The sequence below is a fragment of the Leptonotus elevatus genome, chromosome 5, assembly GCF_054856555.1.
Source record: "Leptonotus elevatus isolate MCC_2025b chromosome 5, RoL_Lele_1.0, whole genome shotgun sequence".
Classification (NCBI taxonomy): domain Eukaryota; kingdom Metazoa; phylum Chordata; class Actinopteri; order Syngnathiformes; family Syngnathidae; genus Leptonotus; species Leptonotus elevatus.
In genome coordinates this window covers 4,925,330-4,939,124 of record NC_141243.1, presented here as the reverse complement: position 1 = coordinate 4,939,124, position 13,795 = coordinate 4,925,330, and the positions used below count along the sequence as shown (strand labels likewise).

General features: G+C 39.7%; 1 protein-coding gene across 16 annotated transcripts in view; it reads right to left on the bottom strand.

Moving 5' to 3' along the window:
- The window catches only part of LOC147173436 (potassium channel subfamily T member 1-like), a 65,084-nt gene that overhangs the window by 49,318 nt on the left and 1,971 nt on the right, over nucleotides 1–13,795 (bottom strand). For 13 of the 16 annotated variants that reach the window (XM_086077026.1, XM_086077035.1, XM_086077038.1 and 10 more), the window contains exons 2-3: nucleotides 10,981–11,029; nucleotides 10,089–10,259 (exon numbers count right to left, since the gene is read on the bottom strand). In XM_086077026.1, coding sequence (XP_085933152.1) covers nucleotides 10,089–10,259; nucleotides 10,981–11,029 — 220 coding nt within the window. Of the gene's footprint in view, nucleotides 1–10,088; nucleotides 10,260–10,980; nucleotides 11,030–12,838; nucleotides 13,463–13,795 lie in introns of those variants that run through there. The other 3 variants (XM_086077030.1, XM_086077031.1, XM_086077027.1) reach the window with 3 other exon arrangements.

The following is a 13,795-nucleotide window of genomic DNA, read 5'->3' as shown; positions in this document are numbered from 1 at the left end:
TTCTTTCATCAGGAAAAAAAGTATATATCTGTTTCCATTTTGCAGCAATTAGCATTAGAATAGAGCTAAGTTTCATCATTATTCACAAATCTGTTTCAAACAGTGGGGGAAAGCGCTTTTTTTCAACATGGCCCTGGTTGAGCTCTTACACTCTGCTGCCACCTGCTGGTCGTTTTTGTAATAACTACCATTGCTTGAAGTGTTCTCTTCAGTTCAGAGGCTGCGCATCAACGCCTTCTGTATGCTCTAGCATAAAAAAAACCCATAAACAAACATATGAATACGTTTTTGGGACCATACTTAAATTCTATATTTAAAATAGAACCTATACATACGTTTTTGGGAGCAAATGAGTTAAAGGGAATAAACAAGGAATCTACTAAATTGAAGATTGGCTCTTAATAAGGAACTTAAATACAGCTGACTTTGGGCAAGGGTACACCCTGAAATGGTTGCCGGCCAATCACAGGGCACAAAGAGTCAAACATTCTAACTCAATAAAGCTAACCAGCCCGTTATTGGGATGTGGGAACAAGCCGGTGAACATCTTTCATTGTTATAAAAATTGGTCAAAATGTTTTATATCATTATCTCTGTTCTCCGATTTGAGAGGACAAGACTATCTTCTGTAGCAACATTATCACATCATTTACACAGCTAGTTTGTTTCGAAGCAGCACAAGTCTCACTTGATGGGTCTAACCACAACAAAATGCGTGCTTCCCGCAAAGCTCCACACGGATTCTGAAGCCGCATGCGCCATGCAGCAGAGGGGCAGCGAGAGCTGTAATGATGCCTCTTATGTCAAAACATATTAAGGCAGCAAGCTGGCGCCGCTGTAGGCGAGCCGCACAAGTCTCGACAGTGCCACTGGCTACAGCCCGCACACGACACACACAAACACAACTCCTTCCAGCAGGGTGCAAACGTGACTAGACTGCTGTTTGGCTATCAGCCGTTTTGTTCAGAAAAAGGTCCCGCTAGCCATTTATTGGTTGTAACCTTATGTTCTCTTCTGAAATGGAAAACGTTGGGATGAATGGTCAATTCAAACGACTCAAAAGTAATTCAAAAATAAATGCATTATCGAAAGCAGACTTCCCAAATGTATCTGATTCCGTTTTTGTCTCCAGAAAACCTGCTCAGCTTTTTAGTGCTTTGAGTTTATGTACGTTAGTCATACATTTGGACATGCCTGCTCATACCTGCAGTACATTTACTTTGATCATTTGAAAGCAAAATAAAAATGCAACATTCTCAAGTCCCTTTTTATCTGCCTTTTTTTTTTTTTATCGAATCAATTAGTTGACATGTCAATGAGTAGACCTTACTCCACACCAACTTTTAAAGCTTGCTTGTTTGATTTATTTAAATCGATTAATTTTTATTTCCCATGGTGAAAGAGGATTTTGTACGATGACATAATAGGACCACATATATATATTTTTTATATTCATATATCAATACAATATGGTTAATCTCTGCTAAAGCAATTACTATGTCCTTATTTGAAAACCCGCCCAAAAACTTTATTTTAACGAGTTCTTCCAACGTTGGCATTTAGCATACTTGGGAATTGTTATTTGGCACAAACATCCGAGCAGGGTACGTGTATTTTCTTGCAAGTTTCTGAGTTTTCTTTGCCGCAAATCTGCCAGTTTATTTCTTACCCCCCTCTAAGAATTAAATAAAATTATATGTGGCCCTAACACGCCGTGGTAAGTTTGAATCTTTTAGTTTGGTTGTTTATTTTTTATAATTTAGAGCAGACGTGAAAATTCCCCCATTGAGATGGTAAGCAGCACTTTCTCCACAGTGCAATGTGTATTACAGTAATGCTAGACCATTAAATGATTCAAGGTTAGACAATGATCTGATATGAATATCTAAACTGTTGTTAAAATATGATAATATTAGATGGGTTGTTTTAAAAATTTGCTTGAATTAAATTTATTCGCTGAGGAGAGGTTTACTATTCGACAAATACAGTCATGCGTAATGATCAAAAGAGGATTTAATCATTATAGAGCAATGTCCTAATTGCTTTTTCCTGGCAAAACCCAAATAGATAAATCACCTCAGCCAGTGCATAACACGAGCGCGCGATGATTAAATATGTGCAGATTTTAATCAGCATCCTAAAACGGGCACATCGCTAGAATGCAGCTCCTGTTTTCACATTAGTCTCATACTGTTATCCCTGCATAATCCTCCAAGTGACGCTGCGTACCTCAAACAACACAGGAACTTCTCCCCCGATGGCCTCGTTCAAATGGCTGCATCATCACAGCTGCTTATCAAAATTTCAGGAGCCAACACCCCCGGTGCTAATTAGGCAAGCGAGACAAAGCACGGAGGCTTGAGAATAAACACAGGAGGGGATCTCCCAGTGAAGACATAATAGCTCAAAAGAAAATGATTTTTCTCTGAGCATCCATCTCATGGTACTCTGTAGTTTATCTTTAATTGTCTGCCCCGTTTGAGTCCTGCGTCACTATAATGTTCCGGATAATTTCAAGCAATAAAAGTGCTGTGAGACAACTGAAGGGTTTACAGTCAGACTGAGTTTATGCAAGCTCTGTCACTTAGATTAATACCTGGATGTAAGAAGGGAATGATCCCGGATCTTATGCCTCATTTTCTCACTATATTCCAACATTTTGTGATTAAATGTGGCCCCATTGAATGTAAGAAAACAGAGAATGAAAATGTTTGGAGCCCGCACTTTGCCATGGCAATAGCCATAATCATCGAGCTGAGAGCACATCACAGTCAAGTCGAGTGGCCCCCAAGTGTCACCCACCCACTCGGTGGTCCAAAGTGCAAACTCGGTGAAGCGGAAATGTGCGTGATAACAACACTTGGTCTGTAAAACAAGTCAGAAGGCGATTTTGGAAAACTGCATCAACAACACAAGATGAGGAAATGTGTCATCTGAGTGCATGTCCATTTAAAAGAAACCTATGGCGACTTAGCATGCGTCTGCAGACTGGTTACAATACATACTTGATAATTGTTAACTTGCTAGCAGGCTTCATCCAATGAGAAACATAACTTATCTCCCTTGTGTTTCGTTTATTTTTACATTTTCTTTGCGTTTATCTGGCCATTTGTCAGCTTCTCAAACTCGCTGAGGTGAAATCGTAATGCTGACATGTCCAAAGGTCACTCCCGCCATTAACAAGAAAAACTGGAAGCATTATTTCCATTGCTCAGCTCGGTGTGACAAGGTTTCACATGTCATTTCCCAGTGATAAAAAGAGCCTGTAAAGTGATTTGTTTGTAAACACATGTATTTGAAGTGCTGAAAACAATTTTGTATTGAATTGTTGAGATAACGTGTAAAACTCTTTCTCCCCATATCATATGTCTGCATTTTGGAGGCGTGGCTAAAAACAAGCCCAAGACAATCCATTTATGACTACGTTTACATGCAGTCAATATTGGGGTTACGGTCAAAATTGTGTTTTTTGAAGCATTAGGGATAACCCGTTTATATGCGTGAGCGGAAAGAGGTACTCCCCGCATCAAATCTCAATGTAAACCGCAACACACCAACAACGTAATTCCGAAAATAGACGCCATTTTCGCTTCTAACTTGCTACAGTTAATAAGAGACATTATATTCATCTTACTCATCACACTAATAAAGTAGTCGGTTTCCTCCTCACTCCAAAAGTGTGCTTGCAGCTACAGTAAGTTGGTCCGTGTTTGTTTACCTCTGCTTGTATTTCTGGTAAGTTGAGCGGCAGACACATATACATGCATATATGGGTGTGTATATACACACACACTTTTTGCCGTAGAGGTAGAAAATAATGTGAAAACGCTTTGGAGAAACCAACGTATTCAAGTTAGGCTTGCTTAGCGAGGGGCAACGTAAGATGGCCGCCGTTCATATAAGTAGTTCCTGTACTGTAGACCAAGATTCCTTGCGGGTAAAGAATGCACAGAACACAAACGAAGATTCATTTCAATAGAGGCATCCCGATAACGCATTTATGTGATTGACTATTTGGGTTAGAAAGTTAAGGTTATATATATATATATATATATATATATATATAAAAATAATTTTTAAAAAAAAAAGAGCATATTCAGGGTTTTGTGCATGTTTACTTGGCCTTTCAAAACCCGAATATTGCCAGTATTCGGGTTTTAAAAGGGATATTTACTGCAGAGGTGTTCTGTCAGCACCGACGAACTGTTCCTCAGTCGTACACTGACGGACGCCCGTTTTTTTGACGATTGCCGAATGATGGACTGACGGAATGTCCACCTGTGTCTGTCGGTCCTAAAATAGTGGTGACAAAGTGATTACACAGAAGCGTGGTTAAAATAAAATGACAGACAGACAAGACAATTAGTTTGGTCGGGCTTCACAAAATGACAGACTGACAATGATGGAAAGGTGCCCAAGTCGCTGATGAATGGTACTTGGTGCGAGAACCGATAGTCTAAAGCATCTGGTTTGAGTACATGAGTCATCTTTGACTTTCCGGCGCATGGGATTTACTTGTACAGTGTAAAGTGGAATTAAAAAAGACCTTTTTAAACACTTTGAAAATAGTAAATTCACCCTTAAAAAGGTTGGGTTGCCCAAGTGAGGGGAATACATACAAGACAGCAGCCAGAGCTGTTTTGGCTGTGGGACACCTTGGCAGGGATCAGGAATAAATATGGCACCTCTCCAGCAGCCAGTCATAACTATTGTTTTGGGACTAGAACCAGGAAGTTGTCCAAACACTAAATTACTGGCCACCCTTAAAAAAACAAACCAACTGCTTTTACATCTGCGGTAAATTCTATTATACTTTAAGTCCACCCAATCCAAGTTCAACCAGGGTCATGGAATGAATTTTGATAAAAGTATTAGACTGCATTCAGACTAGTCACCAAAAATGTGCAAAAAAATGGGTGGTTTGAAGCTGCGCCTGAGATAAAAATTCTCACCACATGACATGGCTCCTCTCCTCAGTCGCAAAGTGTTTCACTGTTGGGTCACCCATTCGGGACACAATTTCTTGACTCACAGAGAAGTGATTTAGTGGCCAATTAACACTGCTCATTCTGTCGACATCTCTCCCTTCTGTGCGCCGTCTCAATCACATTGGGGGGGGGGAACATCCGGCAAGATTATAAACTGAGAGGAAAAGATGGATGGAAGCAATTTTCCACCCGCGGTTCTGCGTTTTTTGCCTCTCTGGATGTATAAGAGGCTCGCTTCTATTTCTGACGGAGGCTGAGACAATGCCCCTTTCACTGGCTGACACGCTGAGAAATGAACCCACGCACTCTCCAAGGTATAATCAGAATGGCACAGGTGCACACACAGACATACAAGCACACACTCCTACGAGCCTGACTTAAACACAAAAATCACTTGTTCGCAGCTCACACAGTCGCAGTCATTACAATCGTCAAACATCAGACTCTACTGATAATAACATCTGTGGAGGGAGACCCCCCCCCCCCCACATCCTTATGTCCGCAAGGTAACACACATTCAATCTATCTCTACCACTTTGCACAAGTGGATTAAACAAGGGTTGACCAACTTGAAACACTCGCAATTATGCTCACTTACCGCACTACATTTTCATTCTGGAACTGCACTTGATTCATATTTACAAAATGCTTCATGTTCTGGCCCTACAGTTCATCTCCTGGCTGCTATTTTAGCACCTATTACATTAAGCCCCCACGCACTTGTCACTGGAAACCCCCTCCCTTTCCTCTGATTAGGTGACTGCTGAAAGGCTGCGATTCGTGGGTGTGTTGGGCATCGAGCCGATCAATGTAGAGACATCTGCGACAAGTCAACTTTTACTTTTGAAAAGAGACGTCTGAATTTTTTCTTTTTACATACGTCAACCTAATAATTACAGTCTGGTCATATTTCAAATGAAATGAATTTGATGACGTACAGTAACTTTCTTTCGACATTCACTTTTACTGCTTGCACGAATCAAATAAAAGCATACCAATGAAAGCAACAAGGAAGCATTAACCTATCATGAAGACAAAGTACGGCCTAATTGCTACGCAAATCAAAATAGACGAAAATCTAGTGGACACCCCACCAACGTCTTATGCCCTGAAAAATGGAATTTGGTGTGATATTATGTCTCTACAGTCATCATTGTGTCCTAGACATTACCATATTAACGATAAGTAGACAATTGAGCATTTGTATGTTTTTGTAGGTCTCGGCTGTTTCCACAGCTGTTGTTGGTTGGTACTACAGCACAAATGGTACCCAAACGTTATGCAAGACTCTTTTTATTCTCATGTGTCATAATTGCTTTTTACTGCAATACTGGTGTTGCTCATATTACCGGAGACAAATTCCTCATTCTCATTTTGATTTATCTCCTTTCTATAGTGGTTGTCTTTATTTGGTTACAGGCGAGCTGGAACCTATCCTAGCATCCTAAAACAAATTATGTTTGACCCTTAAGATTTTACTGCTTCTTATATACTAAAAAAACATTGACGTTTATGGTAGTAAAGACAAAATGTGAAAGTTCAAGATCTTCTACACTCTAAAAACAGTTCAGTCAAAAAATAACCCCACAATGGGTCAAAAATGGACCGATCCTAAACTTATATTAATTTGGCCTAACTGTCTGTGTTGTTTTGTACCCCCCCCAAAAAAAACAACAATAACAACAAAACAAAAAAAGAAACTTTTTGTATCAAACAATTTATAAAGTTGGATCAGAACCTCTTCTTGGTTCAATTTGACCCAATTTGGGGTCAAGAAGTGGGCCATTTTGTATAAAACAACCCAGAAAATTGTACACTCGAAAAACAATTGGGTCTAAAGTAACCCAATTATGGATTAAAAAAATGGACCGATCCACTTTATGGGTCAATTTGACCCAATTTTCTGGGTTGTTTTATCCAAAATGGCGCACTTCTTGATACTAAATTAGGTCAAATTGACCCAAAAAGTGGATCGGTCCATTTTCCCCCCATAATTGTGTTACTTGTTTTTTTGAGTGTACAAGGTTCAAATACTGTGTACTAAATGAAGGTTGGATTGGCTAGACTAAATATTAGGTATGGGTGAGCACTGATAATGATACCCTGCCATATTTCAAAGTATCAGTGTTCACGGCGGTGGCTGTTTTACATTTGGGAACTAGAAATGAGAAATTACAAAAATGGAAAATTGCCATTAACGTCATGCAATTTTAAGGCCTAATGCAATATTGGGATATTTAGGTCTTTAAAATTATCGTACTGGTATCATAAAAAAAAAGTGGTACTGAACATCCCTAATTCTATTAATTTTTTGTTTAAATGTTATGAATATTATAATTTATTGAATATTCATGAATGTTCATCTACATTGGACCAGTCACCAACCAATCACAGGGCACAGACAAATTCCAATATGTATTCTTATGGACAATTTAACACAAAATGCATGTATCGCAGGAAGCTGGGGAAAACCTATACAAGCGGAAGGAGAACAAGCCTTCTCAATCCCTGAACCTCACGGTGAGACAGCTATGCTAACCACTATTGCAACAGACTGTAATGCATATCTAACAAACAGCCGTCTTAAACATTTCATGTTATTACTTCCTGCTTAATATGTCACAAACTGTGTTGCACACTGCAAATAGAACTGCATCCTAGCTGGACACCTTAGCCATGAAATGATGTTAAGATCTTTACTGCTTCAAGACTTTCAGTCCACTGTGGTTGAATGTTACAGCCAAGCACCGCTGTATGACAAATACAAGCAAGCAGACGCCAAAGGCCATCAAGGCAGCGAGGGGGAGGCTGCTGCGCATGTCCCTCTGAGGGCTAATTTGTTTCCAGGCTTTTCACTTGATGAGACTTCGGCATAGGAAATAATCAAGATCACAAAGCGTGAGGATACGGCAGATCAACTAATGGCGAGTCCCTGAAGCTCAGTGACATCATTTGCTCCTACTGTGTAGCTCGCAAAACCAGCAATTACAGCACCGCACTAGAACATGCCATCAATTGCAGTGTCTACCACTACGCAAGCATCTTCATTTGCATCTGCATTTTGTAATGTGCAGAGGGAGGCATGTGTATGAAAGGCTTTCACATTCTTAATTGTTGACAAGATTCAAATAAAAATGCTATTTGTTTTGGGCCCCTCTTTTACCTCAGCATTCTGGATCAAAAAGGCAGTTTCATGAGTAAAAGGAAGCTTTGCAGTCCAAAGCATTCTGGGTCTCCAAGGGAAACACCCAGCATATATGGTGTCCCTGTGGAGGGCAACTTTAAATCTTATGTGTAGACAAAATAATTCCCCTTTGATGTAAATCTCAGTGACAACTGCACACAGCATGGAGCCACCGAAAGCGACGGCAAGCTCAACCGGAAATGACAAAGGCGAGTCACACGAGACTCGTCACCCGCGTCGAGTCTTGACAACGGGCAGCGGGAATAATCTCCACGTTCACACATGCACCGGATCAATGAGCTAATTGCAAAGCGCACCAGCCATCCAAACAATGTTATTGATTTATTGCTGATATATTGCTGCATCCACAAGCAAATGGTGGCCTGAGGTGGGGACGATAACATAGACAATGCGCTGCCTGTTGGATGTAGTAATTACATTTACAAATCAAACTGGTTGCTATAGAAAGGTACAACACAGCTGCATAATGGCATAATGGAGTTTTTCACTCATTCAATAATACAAATATATCATTAGCTTAATAACATAATTGCCCAAGTCATTTTTGAACATTTTCCAAAAGTTAGAAAGAAAAAAAAAATACAACCAAAAAGAAGAGTCCAGTTGCTTCGATTCAACTTTTGAAAATAAGCATGACCTGGATGGCTGAGAATTTACACACACATACAGAAAAACCCACAATTTTATTCTTACATTCACGTCAAAAGTTTGCAGACCCCGGTCCTCATTGCAACTTGTTTGATTAACAAATTATGTGTGATATCTTACTGTATATAAGTGTCCTAACAACTTAAATTTATAGATAGACTGATATGGTTTCTTCAGGGCTGATACCAATACCGATTATTGATAGTTAGGAGGCCAGTCACCAAAACATTTAGCCGATATTCACTTTCACTAAAAAGGACTATATATATATATATATATATATATATATATATATATAAAACTTCAAATCTTAAATTTGTCAATATATTTTCCAGCATATGTTTGCTTTAAATTTGGCTGTAAAAATGTTGATAAAAAAAGCTTTTTTAATTAAGCGACTAATCGTGATCAATCAAAATTCTAAGATGTGATTAATCTGATTACAAAATGTAATTGTTTGACAGCTTTAATTTACACTTATCTTGGTTTTAATTTCAAACAAAAATAGAAGATGCAGAGTTTCCAGGGCTAGCAGCATCTCTTGTAAAGTTCACTGAAATTTTAAGCAATCATTTCTCTGAAGTTAACACAGATTTAAATTGATCCTTTATCATCTTTGTATTGGATATATAAAAAAAGGCTGATGCCAATATGTGTCAAAAAGCTAAAGTCATCGGCCCGGCCAATAATCGGTCGATCCCTACTTAAATCACACTCATACTTTTGTAAAGAATAGTATTTCAATTACCTGTAATTTCTGTGAGGGGCCCCATAATGAATAGTCTTCACAAATGGTGAAAACTAATGGGGATCCCACTTTAAACAATAAACTCAGGCAACACATCAGATTAAGAAGCGCCTATGTTGTTTAAAAAGTTTAAATGTTATGATCATTACCCTCATGGTGGCCTTAGTTTTAATGCAGCTGGCAAAGGCAATAGAAAGCCTACGGTCCATTTGCTCTGCGGCAGCACTGAAATTATCCGAGAAGCTTTATTTCAGCACCACGGAGAGCGCCTCAGACGCTCGGCTGGTTCTTTGCCCTCCCGGGCCTCCTGCAGCATCTGCTGGTTGTTCTCTCAAACCATAGCAATAATTCAACCCATAGGAGCCTCCCAAAAGCGCAAGACACTGCTGCATGGGAAAAGTCCATGGCAGTGGATAGTAAATGTGTTTATGTACGAACAGACATGTGTACCTGTAGGAGCTTCAAAAGTAAGTGTCTCTTATATGAACTTTTACGCTACCTGTCATCATTCTGAAACGTCTGGTCCCCAAGCAGGAGGTCCCTGAAGCGGTAGCGAGGTGGAAGGGGAGGCACTTCAGTATCCACTTCAGCCATCTTGAGAGCCGAAATATCCAGAATAACGCCAGAGTTGCTGCTGTTGTTCCTCTGCAGGTTCTCAGTAGAGGGCCTGCTGGATGACCAGAGGAGAGACTTATGAGCATGCTCAAGTGCTGCGGAAAAATGTAGGTTCTAAATGATAGAAGTCCTCAATTGTATATTATATCATGTTTTTTTTTTAATATAATAAGTTAACTGTGCTGGGTCTGGTAAAATCCTTAACCATCAATGACCCACATACATCCATCAGCCGGTAGAAGAATACACTAGAGTATAAAAAAAATGTAATGTCTGGGGCAATGTGCAAGGTTTTGCTACCAACAAAAAAATGTGCGCAATAAATGTACTCAAGCATGGGGCATTCATCTATGACGAATAGATGATATTTTAACGATCTGTGATGAAAAAGAGTGGAAAAAACAAATGTAAAGTCTATAAGCCATGTGAAAAGGAAAAAAAAATGTTAAGAGATTAAAGTCCTAAAATTCTGAAAATCTAATCAATCAATTTTATGTAAAAAGTTAGATATGGGAAAAAAATCCTATTTTTACAATTTAAAAAAAAGTACGAAATTATGACTTATTAAATTAATTTATGATAAATTCTGAGTCATAATGTTTCGCTAGACACAAATTATAATTTTAGTTATAATTTTATGAGAAATAAATCCAGAATTTTAGGAGTATAAAGAGACCACGAGTGAGAAAAAGTGCATGATGATGATTGCTTTACAGCATTAAGTGTGTGTTATTTGTGTTTACTGGAAGGGGGATGAAGTACTCCTGGGAAATTACCTGTCGGCATGGGAACTCGATGATCGGCGTGGAGGGCTCATGGCTGCCTCTTGTGGGCCATTTCGGAATGACAAATTCAGTGTAAGAAAAAGAGAGACAAGAAGAGTTCTTTTGAGGAATAAATCACAGATGCTAATGCCATTCATTCATGTCGTGTCTGTCTAATCCTTGTTGATCTTATTTTACAAATGGCTTCACATGCCCAGCCTCCTGATTAATGCGTCTGGGCACCCTGTATAGATTCCTCCCTGAAGTCCCGACAGTGGGAACAATAGGTTGGGTAGTACATTCCAACCTTGTGTTCTGAGTGGTCGCCTCAGCATGGCGTGGGCTGCTTTGAGTGGGCTTAATGGCACCCGGGGACAGGTGAAGAGGCGTGGGTGGACATCGGCAGGTTGCATGCTTCCTTAAGGGGGAGCACGATAGTATAAGGTAAGACCTGCAAGCATGCCAGTGAACTGAGCAGTGACCCTTATGTTTTCAAAGTAAATAATAGATGAGCCACAACCGGTAATATGGACGAAGTGCACAGTGCAGATTTGGGTCAAAAAGGCAAATGGAGAAAGAGGAAAAAAGATGCAAGGGAAACAAGTACTAGTTTTTAGGTTCAAACTAAGTATACAACTTTTATAATCAAAGATAATACAGTATTTTAGTTATTGCAAAATTGTCCATCCATGCTTGCATTTTCTAAAATGCTTGCCTCAACGGTAAAGCAGACAAGGCAAACTACTGCACCAAACTGCACATTGCGTGTCCAATAAAGGTTTATTGTACCTATTCTATAAATAAAATAAACACATACATTTTCTAAACTTCTCCTTTCCCACCATTTCAGCTCAAGTTCAACATTTAAAATGTTGTTTACCAAGACCCAAACTTCAAAAAGTCATATTATGAAAATTGAGAAGACGGGGTCCCCGACTTCGCAACTCGTGCACACTTCCTTGTTTAAAGTCGGAAAAGTCTTGACTTCCCACCTTCCTCTTGTCCTTGAATGCAGCATTAGACCGCCATTTTGACGACAAATCACGGCTCAGATGGCAAACATCAAATGACCAAACTTTTAAAAAACAGGTGCAGTCAGACCAGACCAAAAAACAACAAAATTGTGAAACAATTGTATAATACGGTATGTCATTAATTGTCACAACAACATAATAATGATGAACACAAACAAAAGCCATGCATTTAGTACAACAGGAAATCAAAAGACCCAAGTCATTTCCTCACAGTTATGTGTAATATGTTTATCGATCAGTAATTATTCAAATATACAACAAAATATTCAAACGTGATGTCACGGTGAACGGTCTCGTGACAATTCTGGTTTTACGTCACGAGTCAAAATGGCGGTTTTACCGGTGAAATTATGCTTTCCGCTCATTAAAAAGCATTGGACTTTGGATCCTCGTCATTTGATTTGTGAGGATTATTTTGATTGCAAAATGTGATGAAAAGTTGTTTGACTACTATAACAATCTTCCTGCAGGCAAAAACAATACTATTATAATAAATTGTTTGGTTTCACCATGTAAAGTAAGCATTGCGGAAATATAAAAAAAATACCCGGAAGTTCAGAATTGTCAATACACTGATGACCCTAAAAAAATATATAATACCTGGGAGAGACCCATTTAGGACCCTGAGCCCACTTTGGAAAACTTTGACTCAGCACAATGATCACGATTTATTCCTCTCATAGTTCTACCATAAGTTAACACAGTCTTAAATATAGCAAATTAAACACAAAATATTCTCCTCAAAAACTCTTTATATTACTCCGACAAACACAATTACAAAAGCATTAGTTTACAAAGTAACATTATAGAAGGGGGCCTTGTTTTGCTCCATTTACCTGCCTGCGTCCCAGCTCCTAATCGCGGTCCCATCAGCGTAAACTTGCTCTCCGACGTTGATTCCGTGACAGCCGGTCTGCCCCGCCACCGTGTCCGTGACAACGCCTTGTCATATTCTCCCCAAAAACGTCGCCGAGAACACAAGACACTCGGGAGGTCCACAAGGTCCGACAGAGTTTGCGTAACGTGAATGCAATGCAGCAAGTCTCGGTCAAGCTAGCCGTCTGCTCATAGCAGTCATTCGTTCGATGTGGCTTTCCAAGGTGGCAGCCCCAAAAAGTAGTCCGTCTTCTTCAGCTCTGATTGGTTAACGCGCTATTCCGAAAAAGATTTACAACACACCTGAAGGCTAATTTGAATATCAATCCGCCAGCCCAACACAGCTTCGCGCCAATGCGGAGTGACTGTCGTGTCCCTTAGCAACAACTTTGTTAGCTACTTGACGAACTACGTCCCCCTTGTGCCACCTCCTTATTTCACTCGAATTCTTTCCCGTTTGTCTCTTAGCAAGCTACCGCATCAAGCGACGCTTCTTGCTTGCTGTCGACTAGCTAAACACAAACGCAAAGCCCGGGCTGGCGAGAATATGCTGTCGTCAGCATCAGCATCTTTTCCTCTGGAGGACACCAGATGAGGAAGAGGAGGAAGGTGGAGGGAGGAAGGCGCTTATGTCTCAACCTGGATGCACCTACGGGCGCCACGCCATCTACCGACCGAGCAGTGAGCTGTTTTTGTGGATGGAAAGTTGTCACAAAAGAGACACTTTCGGTCAGTAAGTACACTTAAACACTGTGTCGCTATTGTGCAAGCAGAATCAATGAGAGTCATTTTCCCTTCCAGGCTTCCACTTATGACTTACAATTTGGTACATTTTATATTTTTTTCCCACCCACAAATATGCTCCCCCAGTTAAATGATACTTACTATTTATTTTTGTTTGCATATGGTTTTATTGT